Source organism: Mus caroli, chromosome 6, assembly GCF_900094665.2.
Source record: "Mus caroli chromosome 6, CAROLI_EIJ_v1.1, whole genome shotgun sequence".
NCBI classification, from domain to species: Eukaryota; Metazoa; Chordata; class Mammalia; order Rodentia; family Muridae; genus Mus; species Mus caroli.
Window position 1 is genome coordinate 103,015,413 of NC_034575.1, and position 13,874 is coordinate 103,029,286.

The 13,874-nt window shown below is 39.2% G+C and overlaps 1 protein-coding gene across 1 annotated transcript in view; it reads left to right on the forward strand.

Annotated features, from left to right (window-relative positions):
• Positions 1-13,186, forward strand: part of Lrrn1 (leucine rich repeat neuronal 1) — a 37,710-nt gene extending 24,524 nt beyond the window's left edge. Inside the window, exon 2 of the mRNA XM_021165408.1 lies at positions 9,959-13,186. Coding sequence (XP_021021067.1) covers positions 10,216-12,366 — 2,151 coding nt within the window. The 5' untranslated portion in view covers positions 9,959-10,215 and the 3' untranslated portion in view covers positions 12,367-13,186. The remainder of the gene's footprint in view (positions 1-9,958) is intronic.
• The last annotated feature ends 688 nt before the right edge of the window (positions 13,187-13,874 follow it).

The following is a 13,874-nucleotide window of genomic DNA, read 5'->3' on the forward strand; positions in this document are numbered from 1 at the left end:
TACGATGCTCTTGGCCATCTCGGAAGCCTTCCTCCAACTCGGCTTCACCAGAGATTGCAGAGAAGCAGCTGACTTGCCTTCGATTAGTGGGAGCCCAGTCACAGTCTGAAGCTGCTGCTCTCTCCCCAACGCTCCTGTCCACCATGCCAAGCCACCCACGTGGACTAAACTCCTGCCAGCTGGCATTGGACTATTGACTTCTCATTTTTCTTTTGTTTTGTTTTGGGCTTTTTTTTCCCCCTTTCTTATAATTTTCTTTGGTAATTCTTCAGTCCACCCAGACCAGCCCTGCCCTGTTTACCATGCCTGGCCAACACTCCTCAAAGGACTAATGGTGCTGGCCATGCTCAGCTCCTCTTAGGGGCTGAATGAATTGTGACCCCAGCTTTTATGCTTAGCTTGGAGACCAGCTGCGCCTTTGAGCTTTTCCCAGAGACATTGGCTGAGGCTGCACCTGCAGGGTGATGAATTTGCCCTGGCCTGAAAGAAGAAGGAGAAAGAAGAGAATCAAAAGATTACTTGTGCCCATCCTCTTTGCACACTAGTGTATTTATACCACTCAAACCCACCAGAGAATTTGGGAGTCCATTAAATAGTAATTACAGCATAAAAAAATAAAATGTGGGAAAGAACAATTATATTTTGCTTTGAGAGCCAGAAAAAAATACCGCAGATATTTAAAGTGAGCTTCAGAAATGCTGAATTGGAGCATTTGGGATTTGCTTTGTCTCTCTACCAAATAACTGGGTCATTCTGATCACCTAGGGAATATCTAAAGTTATATCTGCATTTCTTTTTTTAATAGGGCCCCCCCAAAAAAAGTAAAAATGGGGCAAAATGTCTTTTTTTTTAAATCTAATGACATTTTCCTCAGAGCAAAGCTTCACACCTTCATGTTTACAACTGTGGGTTTTCACACATGCAGTCTTTACAAATAATATCCAGGCGTTTCTATCTAATCATTTAGCTATCAAATTTTCCCTGTAACTCAGCAGTATCAGTGATCACGTTGGTCTATAACTCAGAAGTTACAACGTGCCTGCGTGCTATAAAAGGCCTCAGAGAGCTGACGCTGTGCAGCCTGCAGAGCTAAAAAATGTTTGAATGAGATTGGCTTACTCTCTCTTCCACTGTTTTCTACTGTGTTAGATCCTCCAACCTTAACATTCCTGGCCCTGGAAAGCCAAGAAATTCTGAATTTGAAAATATTGAAAAATTAAATGCCATCTCTCCCTCATAGTTTAATAACAAGAAAGGAAAGGAGGGCAGAGGGCAGAAGGTACATGACTCCTCTTGCAAATAGCTGGGAGGGTTGTTTTCTAAGGCATCACAAGAATGGATAGATCCAATGGATCCTGAGTCTCATTCAGCCTGGGAAGCTATGGGGACTTCTGTCCTCTACTTACTTAGTTATAGGAGTTGTTCAAGGTCACCTAGAAAGTTTGTGGAGAAGAGAAAAGGAATCCTTTCTCTGGCAGGTATTTCATTGTGCTGTTTGGCTCACTGAGGCATACTGCTGCATTGCTAGCTGATGAATAATGTGGACTCCAGAGAGAGTTCTCTAGGGAGAGTTCTCTATGCAAAAGAGTCCCTGCAAGCTCCCTTCAGCTCTTGTGATGGGATATGCTTTGTTGTTTGCTAATGCCTTGTAGAGAAAGATCTTTTCCTCTTGTTTGGATTTAACAACAGTGATGACTTTTAACAAGACAGAGTGGTCCACCTTGGACAGTGTCTGAACCAGAAATATCACTATGAAAACTGGCTAGACAAAGAAATCTAAGAGGAGAAAGGGTCAAAGATGAAATAAAAAGACTGAAAAATTAATGTCTAGCCAATGTGTATAAACAGTTCAGATGCACTTGCCACATCCTGTTTCCTTTAGAAGGGAAATAAGACGGATGCCCTATAAGGGATTTTATATCATCTCTTTCTCTGTTTCCACCTGTGGTATCCATCTACATTAGGTTCCAAACATCAGTGGGCATCCTCTGCTGATACACCTATTCAATGATTCCTTCTGTCCTCAATGTCCAAACAAACAAACAAATAAAAAGATTTAGATTCAATAAGAGGCAACAAACCTATAAAGATAATATCTAACAACTACTGGGCGCTTGCGATGTGCCAGGCTTTCTGTCAAAAGCATTACATCTGCTCTCTCAGTTCTCACTATGCTTGCAAAATAGATTTTATGATTTTCATTTTCAAAAAGAGAAAGAAACCAAGACTTAGGAAGTTCCAGTAATTGGTCCAAGGTCACAGGGCTGAAATGAAAACCAAGGCTTTCTCAAAACCCTACTTTTAATTCTAAAGTTAGGTTCCTGTTTGGTTTGAAAGCTTAAAGTCCTTGAGAGTGCTAACAGTAAGCACTTGTGTGTGCAGCAGAAGTCAGCATGGACTTCAGGTCCAGGAAACATTCTTCCAGAAGGTCAGCCCACAGTGCTGACTTCATGTTATCAAATCAGTACTGCCTCCACATGGGAGGGGCTACTGGGGTAATTTGTATTGATATAATAATCCTTTTGTTAACCCTTTATGGCTATAGTAAACAAAATCGCACTTCATCATTACTGAAGTTATTCTTATGAGAAAATATAAAGGTTGCACTGCAGTAGTCCAGACTGGCAGACTTGAGAGAGCCAAATGATATTTAACTTGAATATTTATGTGTATGAGCATTTTGCCTGCATGTATGTACTCACACCATGTCCATGACTGGTGCCTATGGAAGGTTCTTGGGGTTGCTATTGATGAGCTGAAACATGAAACATCATGACCAAATGCAAGAAGAGGAGGAAAGGGTTGATTTTGCTTATATTTCTATCAAGAGGGAATTCATGGCAGAAACTCAAGCAGTACAGGAACTGGACATAGGAGTTGATGCAGAGGCTGTGGAGGGATGTGGCTTACTGCCTTATTCCTTATTGGCTTGCTCAGCCTACTTTCTTATAGAACCCTGGACCACCAGCTCTGGGATGGCCACACCCACAATGGGCTGGACCCTCCCACATCAATAACTTAATGCTCTACAGGGTTGCCTGCCTACAGCCTATGTTATGGATGCATTTTCTTAATTGAAGTTTTCCTTCTCGCAGAAGACTCTGTGTCAAGTTGACACAAACACAGACAGCACTTTCTGGCACTAGAGTTATAGCCATTGTGAGCTGCCATATTGGTGCTGGGAACTTAATCAGGGTCCTCTGAAAGAGCAACAAGGAGCTGAAGAGTCATCTCTCTAGCCTGCCAGAACTATATCGTAACCATCTATCTGTACATCAAAGAAAGTGTGCAAGTAAAAGCTGAGGACTTAAGTCATTCTATCTTCACTTGGGAATCAAATGTAGTTTTCCATTGTTGTAACTAGAGTACCCAGGGTTGGTGATAATTCCAAGTTGGAGGTTCAAAAGATTTGAATTTATGGTTGGTTGGGTTTGTTTGTTTGTTTGTTTGTTTGTTTGTTTGTTTGTTTTTGTAGTACTGGGGATCAACCTTGGATGTGCCATGCACCCAATGCAATCTTACACTGCACTGCATTCACTTTCGGCTTGCCATTGGTACTTTATTTGTTTGCCCACACCAGACATTCATTGAGGTCTGGTGCAGTATTTGGTCTGTAGCTTTCTAGCTATTAATCCTAGTTAACACTAGTTGAAAACAGAAGTGGTAAATTATCGTTGTATGGATGCTCCCACACATCTTCCATTCTCCAGGTCCTCACAACCTTTGCTCATTCTTTACTTCCCACTCATGAGCTGAGAATGGGATGAAATGACTTAATGAAAGGCCAGAGATCCAAGTAAGTTTTGAGAGCCCACCACGAGTGGTGCTGTTTCTTAGACCTTAGGCTAAACATTTCCACATAGGTTACTTTACTTACTTAAAATAATTTTCATGTATGAGGAATATATAAATGGCCTTAATTTTAACTATGAACAGGGACTTAAAAAAAAAGATTTCAAGGAGTTTGCATCAGGCAATACATCTGCAAAATAGAGAAGTCAGCATTTGGATATAGACAAGTTGATCTCCTCCTCCCCAGAGAGACTTTCTACATTCCTAGAGCCTTTGTTTGCTTAGCTTTTCTTGCAGAACTAGAGATATGTGTGATTACGATTCTATGGCAAATGTGTATTCCTTTTTTCTCAACTCCATCTGAAGGTAAACTAAAACAAATCGGGAAGATGAGAGTTTGGGTCATTTCTGTATTTCTGCATTTTTCCATTTCCCTTGGGATTTTATATTCAGAGCAGAGTGTCCCACACACACCTCATTGGGAGAAAAGAGCATCAGATGTAATCCTCTAATTGTTTTAAAGACCTCTATTGAAATGTGTCCCTTGCCAAGTTTGAGCCTTTAAGGCTACAGTTTGTTCTTTAAGGGATTGTTTCCTGAAACTGCCAGATTTTGTTTGTGGAACATTATTCACATAATTAGCAGAACATTTTCTTCTCACATTTGACAGATTTAACCAGCCAGTCCCAGAATAAAGCCGATTTTTGTTTTGTACATTTGTTTTTAACTAATCTACACAAGCCATTTTTACTTTTACAGAATTTAAAATAGTTAATTCATGTATGTGATAAAAGTTACACTAAATTATAATGTGCTTACTGTCATTTTTACAGCATTAAATTTACTCTACCCCATTTCCATGTTCAGTTTAACTCAGTATCTTAAGACTGTTCAGCATCCATAACTGAAGCTACCACTTAGACACTAATCCCTTCACCTGGTTCGTGGTAGTTAGCTTTCTGCTTTCTAGTTCTAAGATTTTAACAACACTACGTACTTCTTAAGAATGGAGTCATACAGTACTTGTTTGTGTCTGGTTTGTCAATGTCTCCAAAATTTGTCCATGTTGTACCATATGTCTGGCTTTGCAATGATTCTCCTAATTTGCTTTCTGATTCTGTGATAAAGACCCTGACCAAAAAACAACTCTTGGAAGAAAATGTATATTTAGCTTGCATATCCTGATCACAGTCCATCCTTAAGAGAAGCCAAGGCTGCAACTCAAGCAGGGTAGAAACCTGGAGGCAGTAACTGAAGCACTGACCAAGGGGATTATCATTCACCCTCTTACTCCCGGGGACTATGTTCAACAATCTTTCTTATACTCTGAGAACCACCTTTCCAGGAATTACACTGCTCAGAGTGGGCTGTCCCACATCAATTATTAATCCAGAAAATGCCTCCACAGACTTGTCTCTAGCCCAATGTGTTGGAGCCATCTCCTCAATTAAATGTTCTTCACAAATTACTCTAGTTTGTGTCAAGTGGACAGAAACACACACACACAAATCTATTATCTGTATGTTAATCCCCTGTCCTTAGGAGAATGGGTCAGAGGATGACTCAGCAAGAAATAATGAATACTAAAATGCCTAACATAAAATGATGAAGTATTTGCCTAAAATTTGGTACATACTTTCCTGTAAGGAATACTTTAAAACATTTATGTGTTACTTATAATACTCAAGTTATTTGAATTCTATGTAAATAATGTTAAGCATCTGTACTTATCCAATACAGTCACACTTTTTCTGAATACTTTCCACTCAAGGTTGATTGAGTCAGTGATGCGAACACCATGGATGCTTAAAGTCAATTGTGTATACCATGTTTTTCTCTATCAGTCTTGTTGACTGATAGCTAGGTTACCACCAACTCCTGACATATAAACAGTTTTGCAGTGAACATGGGTAAGCAAAGGCATTTTGATATCTTGTGTCCATACACAGAAGTAGAATTGTTGCCTCACATGATAATATAATTTTTATATATATATTTTTTTAATTCTTGAGAATTTCATATTGTGCTTATAATTTTTTGAGACCATCCTACATTGTTTTCTATAATAGCCACACTATTGTACATCCTTACCAATGCATAAAGGATTTATTTTCTCTGTCTGTTTTCTACATTCTGACAGTGACCATTCTAATGTGCATGAAATGATAACTCATTATGGTTATCATCTAAGTTTATCTTATCATCTGTGATATTAATCTTTTTTTATTGCTTGTTGGTCATTTGAATATTTTCTTTGAAGAACTGTTTTAGTTGTTTACCCAGGTTTAGTTAGGTTATGGTGTTTGTTTGTTTGCTTGTTTGTTTGTTTTTATGGCTACTGTTCAATTGTTGGACTTACTAATACTGTTTTTTAAGCTCTTTCCCAATAGATAACTTCACATTTTTTCTCATATGTTTTAGTCTGCCATTATATTTGTTGATTTATTCCATGCAGAGAAGGCTGTAACTGTGAAATCATCCTACTTGTCTATTTTTGCTTTTGTACCAAAGCTCCTGGTGTCATATGCAACAAATAACTGTGAAACTCAACACTGAAATTTTCCCTCTCTGCTTTCTTCATGGAATTTTATATTTTTTAGGCTATACTTAGGCCCTTGATTTAATTTGAGTTAATTTTTTAAGACAATGTAAAACTACAGTCCCCGCCTTATTCTTTCCATGTGGATATCCAGTTCAGCCAGTGTTTTCTGTCTAAAGAACTGTGCTTTTCCCATTGTGCAGTCCTTGTCAGAGATTTTTTTTTAGTTCTGGGTTCACTGCCCCATTGGTCTAGATATCTTGTGTCTTCCTTTGTATTCGAGAAGTGTCACTGTGCACTACCAAAAGAGAACTAACTATTCAGGGTTGGGAGACATATTTCATATGAAATTTGATCTCTGGTTTCTGAGGCTCATGGCTGGTCAGTTGGTTGGGGCTATGTATGTGCAAAGACAAATTTGAACTCTTGAATATAATTGTCTTATTCTGTAATTAAATCTAAATGATGTATTTCTCATAACTCCAGTGAGACTATAGACCCATCAATGCTCTTCTCAATAGCAATACACTATTTGTAGAGTTTCCAAAATAATTTTAATGCATATTTTGCTTCCTAACATATTTCTTTAAATTCAGTCAAAACATAACAGTTTTCTTTTATTCCATCCCAGAGTTCTGAAAGATGGATTTTACATTTGCCTCTCTAGTGTGAATTAAGATAGAGGAATACACTCTAGCAGATCTTCTGTAAAGTTTATAATGCCCTTGAACTTGTAAAATTGATCTAAATCGGTGTTTCTCAACCTGAGAGACATAACTCCTTTAGAGGTCACATATCAGATATCCTGCCCATCAGATACTTCCATTATGATTCATAACAGTAGCAAAATTACAGTTATGATGTAGCAACAAAACATTTTTAGGTTTGGAGGTCACTACAATGTAAGGAACTGTATTAAAAATCAAAGCATTAAGAAGGTTAAGAGCTACTGATCTAAACAGAAACTGGCAGAGAATGAATTTGTGCAGTTTATGATATTTGAAAAAAATTATTTGCATGGCTCTATTCTATAGAATTCACTGACAAACATCCAAATCAGGTAGTTTAATACTTTTGAAAAGTTTCAAATACACAATAAATGGCAAGGTAACCATATTTGGGGGTGAATGAGAGAACAATGCTAGTAGCTTTCCCCATAGGCCTGAAAGCTTCTAGCATCAAAGCCACACAAATTCATTTCACCTCTTACTTGTCACAATCTAAATGCTATGGTCATTACCTTGTGAGACTAGTAACAAGATTTACATAGTAAAACAACAACTGTTAGTTATTTTTATAATTTTTGTACTAAAATATGATTCACCTGGCTATTTATATTCTTGTGGGTTTTGCTACAGTTCAAGCATGTCCTTTACAGAGTAAAAAGGATGCTGACACAGAGTAAGGCCTTGCTGTGGTTCTGAATGCTGGAGCTGTGTACATTCTTCTTACTAATTTTTCTAGTCAATGTCTGTCTGTTATTGAATGTAAATGTTGCTTTTATTTCTTCAGATGAAGGGAAGAGATGAGAGACACACACAAACTGAGTGAATACTGGGCTGAGCCGAGAGTGTTCTTTCCCTGTTTTAACTATCCCTAGGCCTAGGCCTAGAAGCTTCTAGCCTCCATACAGTTTAATTCAAGCTGATGGAATAAATCTGGCTTCTCTTAGCTTCTAACTGAATTGTCTGCCTAGCCTCGTACTATCTTTGGCAATATGTTCTAATCTTCTTTCTCCTCATTCTCTGGCTCATTATATCTTCACCTGTGTCTAGTGTTTTCTCTCTGTAACCTGTTTCTATAAAACTGTCCCAGTAAATATCTCTCTCTCTCTCTCTCTCTCTCTCTCTCTCTCTCTCTCTCTCTCTCTCNCACACACACACACACACACACACACACACACACACACACACACTCAGAAACACACCACCTTTTCTCTCTCTTGTTACTCTTAAATGGTCTCTCTCCCCTGTGCTGTTCTCCTAAGAGTTGGGCATGTCCTATCTCTGACTTACTTTCTCAAATCTTGTTCTAATTTGTCACTTCGTCTGCCTCTCAATTAGATATCATTTTCAAACATGACTGCTTCCTTCTACAAACGAGCCTTACCTTCATTGTTATGGATTAAAGGTGTGTAGTAAGGGCATGTCTGTATTTCAACCAAATCACCCTGTACTCAAGGGCATGTTGGCTTTCTGTAAAGATCATAGACACCTAGAAGTTCTTTGGATGTCATCCTCTGCCAGAGCAGCTGTGTTGCTGGATTAAAATTCTCCAACTGAAGTTCTTCAGTTCTCAAACTGAAGTGCATTATAAGAGAAAAATATAAGGAAACATGTAACTATGCTTAGTGTAATTAGCAAGTGCCCAGTCTCCTCTTAGAAAAGCAAAATTACTGCCAGTTATCTATATAGTGGCTTTTTTGTATTATTTTTGGAATTCATAACACCAGAGCCAATAACTACTGGTATTATATAAACTAGCAAGACACAGACTCTACCTGGGATTTTGTTAAAACCAATACTTAAGTCAATAGGATCAGATACTTGTCCTCTGAGAACTACTATTTAGCTAAGACCACATGCATAGTAACACAACAACATGACAATACATGACAAATACAACTTTTATGAGCATTTAATATGTGCCAAATACTGCACACACAGGGTTTTATATAAATTTCTAGTTTTTGCTTTGCCACAGATTCAGTTCTTCAATAGTAATCTAAGACTCCTTGCTGAGAAACCCTATTTTGTAATTGAATAAATTGAGAGACAATACAACTTATCCTTGGCCTGTGGCTGTTAAGTAGACAGTGAAATTCCAAGGAGTTCATTAAAACATAGATATTAGGTATATACACATTTCTTTTAAGGTGCTAGAGATTGAAGTTAGATTCTCACCCTGCTAGAGTTCTTCCACACATCTCTTTTTGCTTGAGACATATTTTAGCATGTACATATTGAATACATTTGTGTGTTTATAAAACATTTGTAGAGAGGCATAGTAGTCACTGCTTTATTCAGCCAAGATCAGATGGTTATTAGAATATAGGGGAATAGAATATAGTTGCTATTTTCCTTCCATAGCTTTGCTAAATTAATTTCTTACATATAAGTTTTTGAACTTCGAACAGTCTTGCTGAATGCGTCTACAGAATGTAGCATTTGGAGGAGAAAGAGTCTCTGAAAACAAATGTGGTATTAATGAAAATATCACAGATAATTTAAGATTCGCAGAATCTTTCATGAACTACCATCCATGTTTTGGTTTTACTAAGAGTGTCTGTTCATTTTTTTTAGAAACATAAACATGCACTTTCTAAAATAATCTTGGTTTTTAAATAAATGGTATCTTTAGGTTTCCCTGGGTATTTCAAGTATGAGTGTGTGTTTAATGCCTATCCTAAAGTATGTGCAGTTCTAATTATAAAGATAAAGGAGTTCTAGCTAGTGTTAGTGCAATAAGTGGGCCATAATAAGAGCATCCTAAGGCTCAGAGTCTGTGTGGATGTTCTGTAAGCATTCTGAACACATTTCTTCAGCTATATGAGTGACTATACCCTTTGTAGTAAACAAAAGGCAGTCTACAGAATAAGCATAACATCTCCCCTGATCTGATTTTCAGACACGTCTCCAGACTTTGATTTGGCTGAAGTAACTCCCACAAGGACCTGTGCACATGCCTGGAATTGAGTGACACGGTTCAAGGACTTCAGATTGCTTCCTGCCTCTTGGGAAGTTCAGAAAAACCATACCTTCAGACTCCGGAATTCTGTTCCAATGAGACTTGCTTGAATGTTTACACTATCTGCTTGCTGTTCTACTTGCCACTGAATCGTGTTCAGATCTCAGTCAGGAACTGGGTGTGGTTGGCAAGCCACCATGGCCAGATTGAGCACTGGGAAAGCAGCTTGCCAGGTGGTGCTGGGCTTGCTGATAACTTCATTAACTGAATCTTCCATACTGACTAGTGAGTGTCCCCAGCTTTGTGTTTGTGAAATTCGTCCTTGGTTTACCCCACAGTCCACCTACAGAGAAGCCACCACCGTGGATTGTAATGACCTCCGCCTAACCAGGATCCCTGGCAACCTCTCTAGTGACACACAAGTGCTTCTCTTACAGAGCAATAACATCGCCAAGACCGTGGACGAGCTGCAGCAGCTCTTCAACTTGACTGAGCTGGATTTCTCCCAGAACAACTTTACAAACATTAAAGAGGTAGGGTTGGCAAACTTGACCCAGCTCACAACCCTGCATCTAGAGGAAAATCAGATTTCAGAGATGACGGATTACTGTCTGCAAGACCTCAGCAACCTTCAAGAACTCTATATCAACCACAACCAGATCAGCACAATCTCTGCCAACGCCTTTTCTGGCTTGAAAAATCTCTTGAGGCTGCACCTGAATTCCAATAAGTTGAAAGTGATCGATAGCCGCTGGTTTGATTCCACTCCCAACCTGGAGATTCTCATGATTGGGGAAAATCCTGTGATTGGAATCCTGGACATGAACTTCAGACCTCTCTCCAACCTGAGAAGCCTCGTGTTAGCAGGAATGTACCTCACTGATGTTCCCGGAAACGCCTTGGTAGGCTTGGACAGCCTCGAGAGCCTGTCTTTCTATGACAACAAACTGATCAAAGTCCCTCAACTTGCCCTGCAAAAAGTTCCCAATTTGAAATTTTTAGACCTCAATAAAAATCCTATTCACAAAATCCAAGAAGGAGACTTTAAAAATATGCTTCGGTTGAAAGAACTGGGAATCAACAACATGGGAGAGCTGGTTTCGGTGGACCGCTATGCCCTGGATAACTTGCCAGAATTGACAAAGCTCGAAGCAACCAATAACCCCAAACTGTCATACATCCACCGTTTGGCTTTCCGGAGTGTCCCGGCTCTAGAAAGCTTAATGTTGAACAACAACGCCTTGAATGCCGTGTACCAAAAAACAGTGGAATCTCTTCCCAATCTGCGTGAGATCAGCATCCACAGCAACCCGCTGAGGTGTGACTGTGTCATCCACTGGATCAACTCCAACAAAACCAACATTCGCTTCATGGAGCCCCTCTCCATGTTCTGTGCCATGCCACCGGAATACAGGGGGCAGCAGGTGAAGGAGGTCCTAATCCAGGACTCAAGTGAGCAGTGCCTCCCGATGATATCGCACGATACATTCCCTAATCATCTAAACATGGACATCGGTACAACACTTTTCCTAGACTGTCGGGCCATGGCTGAGCCAGAACCAGAGATTTACTGGGTCACTCCCGTTGGAAATAAGATAACCGTGGAAACTCTTTCAGACAAATACAAGCTGAGTAGTGAGGGTACCTTGGAGATAGCAAACATACAAATTGAAGACTCAGGAAGATACACCTGCGTTGCCCAGAATGTCCAAGGAGCAGACACTCGAGTGGCAACTATCAAGGTTAATGGAACCCTTCTAGACGGTGCCCAGGTGCTGAAAATATATGTCAAACAGACAGAATCTCATTCGATTTTAGTATCCTGGAAAGTTAACTCCAATGTCATGACATCGAACTTGAAATGGTCATCTGCCACTATGAAGATCGACAACCCCCACATAACATACACAGCCAGGGTGCCGGTAGATGTTCATGAATATAACCTAACACATCTGCAGCCTTCTACGGATTATGAAGTGTGTCTCACGGTGTCCAACATCCATCAGCAGACTCAGAAGTCATGTGTCAATGTCACAACCAAAACCGCTGCCTTCGCCCTGGACATCTCTGACCATGAAACCAGCACCGCCCTTGCTGCGGTGATGGGGTCCATGTTCGCCGTCATCAGTCTAGCATCCATCGCTATTTACATCGCGAAAAGGTTTAAGAGGAAAAATTACCACCATTCGCTGAAAAAGTATATGCAAAAAACCTCGTCCATCCCACTGAACGAGCTGTACCCCCCACTCATTAACCTCTGGGAAGCTGACAGTGACAAGGACAAAGATGGCTCGGCAGACACCAAGCCAACCCAGGTTGACACATCCAGAAGCTATTACATGTGGTAACTCAGTGGGTGTTTTGCTTCTGGTAGTAAGGAGCACAAAGACATTTTTGCTTTATTCTGCAAAAGTAACAAGGTGAAGAAGACTTTTGTACTTTTGACTTTGCTAGTTGTGGCAGAGCGGAGAGGATGGGTGGATATTTCAAAGTTTTTTAGTATAGCGTATCGCAAGGGGGTGGACACAGCTGGTGGTGACTCTCAGCTTCCAGTTTGTGTGTGGTTTTTATCCTTATCATTATTATGATTATTATTATATTATTATTATCATTATTTTATTTTAGTTGATGTGCTAAACTCATTAATGCTGTCTTAACTACAATGCTCAATAAAAATGATTAATGACAGGTGGGGGGTTTTCCTGTGCTTGACCCCTTTCTTCTGAAGCCATCAATATGAAGAACCAAACCGGCCTCTCAACAGCTAACATATGGTTTGGGAGCAGCATTAGATCCTTTGTAGCAATCTGGTCTACAGACTTTAACTCAAGCTAAGACTAAACTTGCTACTTTGTTGAATGATGTTAGTTGACTGTACTGTAATGTTGTATCAACTGAACTGAATGTTTGCCTTTCAGCAACAACTTTCTTTTCCTTCCTCTTTGTTTTTTAATAGTTAAAGAGGCTTAGAACAAGCTAACAGGCAATAGAAATATGTATATCAGATTTTCTAATGTAATGAACTACATGGTAATTGTTACTATATTCTTTTTATCTTTAGTAGATACTTTTAAAGAAGAAAAGATAATTTTGTTGTGTTTAACTCACCAACTTGGTGTATAATGAAGACAGAAGTATAATAAATTAGTTTGTTCTGATTTTTTAGAACACTTGCAATAATGTATCATTTATTAGTTCTTGCTAGTTTCCCACCCATGCAAAGGACAACTACAGCATAGGTCTTCATGCTCCCCTTTACAGTCAGGTCCTAAAGTCTGTTGCTTTCTTTTTGTAAAGAAAGAAGTATCCATTTCAACTAAGACATCCTGGGCCAGAGAGATGGCTCAGTGAAGAAAGGTTCCTGCTTCCAAACCTGACCTGAGTTTCATCCCCAGGCTTCACATGGTGGAAAAGAAGACAGACCTTGAGTTGTCCTCTCATGGCAATACACGCTCAGTGGTATGCACACCCACGTGTATCCACACTCGTACACACGTACAATAAACAAATTCATTGCAAAAAGATAATGGATACATTTTATTGAACAAGATTTCTATATTTTCAATTCCACTGAACCAAAGCTGTTATAGAAAGTGTTCATACAAAGAAAAAGTACAACCCAGATAGGTCTTTATATAAAGAAAAAAAAAAGCATACTATTATAACCAAGGCATAACAATACATAGGATATATCACTCTCTGTCTTTTATTTGTTTTACAGTATGACATTCCCTAATGTTTCAAAACTTATTATAGTATCCCATTTAATAGCTGTCTATGTGCTTATGAGGTATCAATCGCTATGGAGATGTCTTCTAGAAAAGATGGTTGCTAGAAAGCAGATTGATTTTCTAAG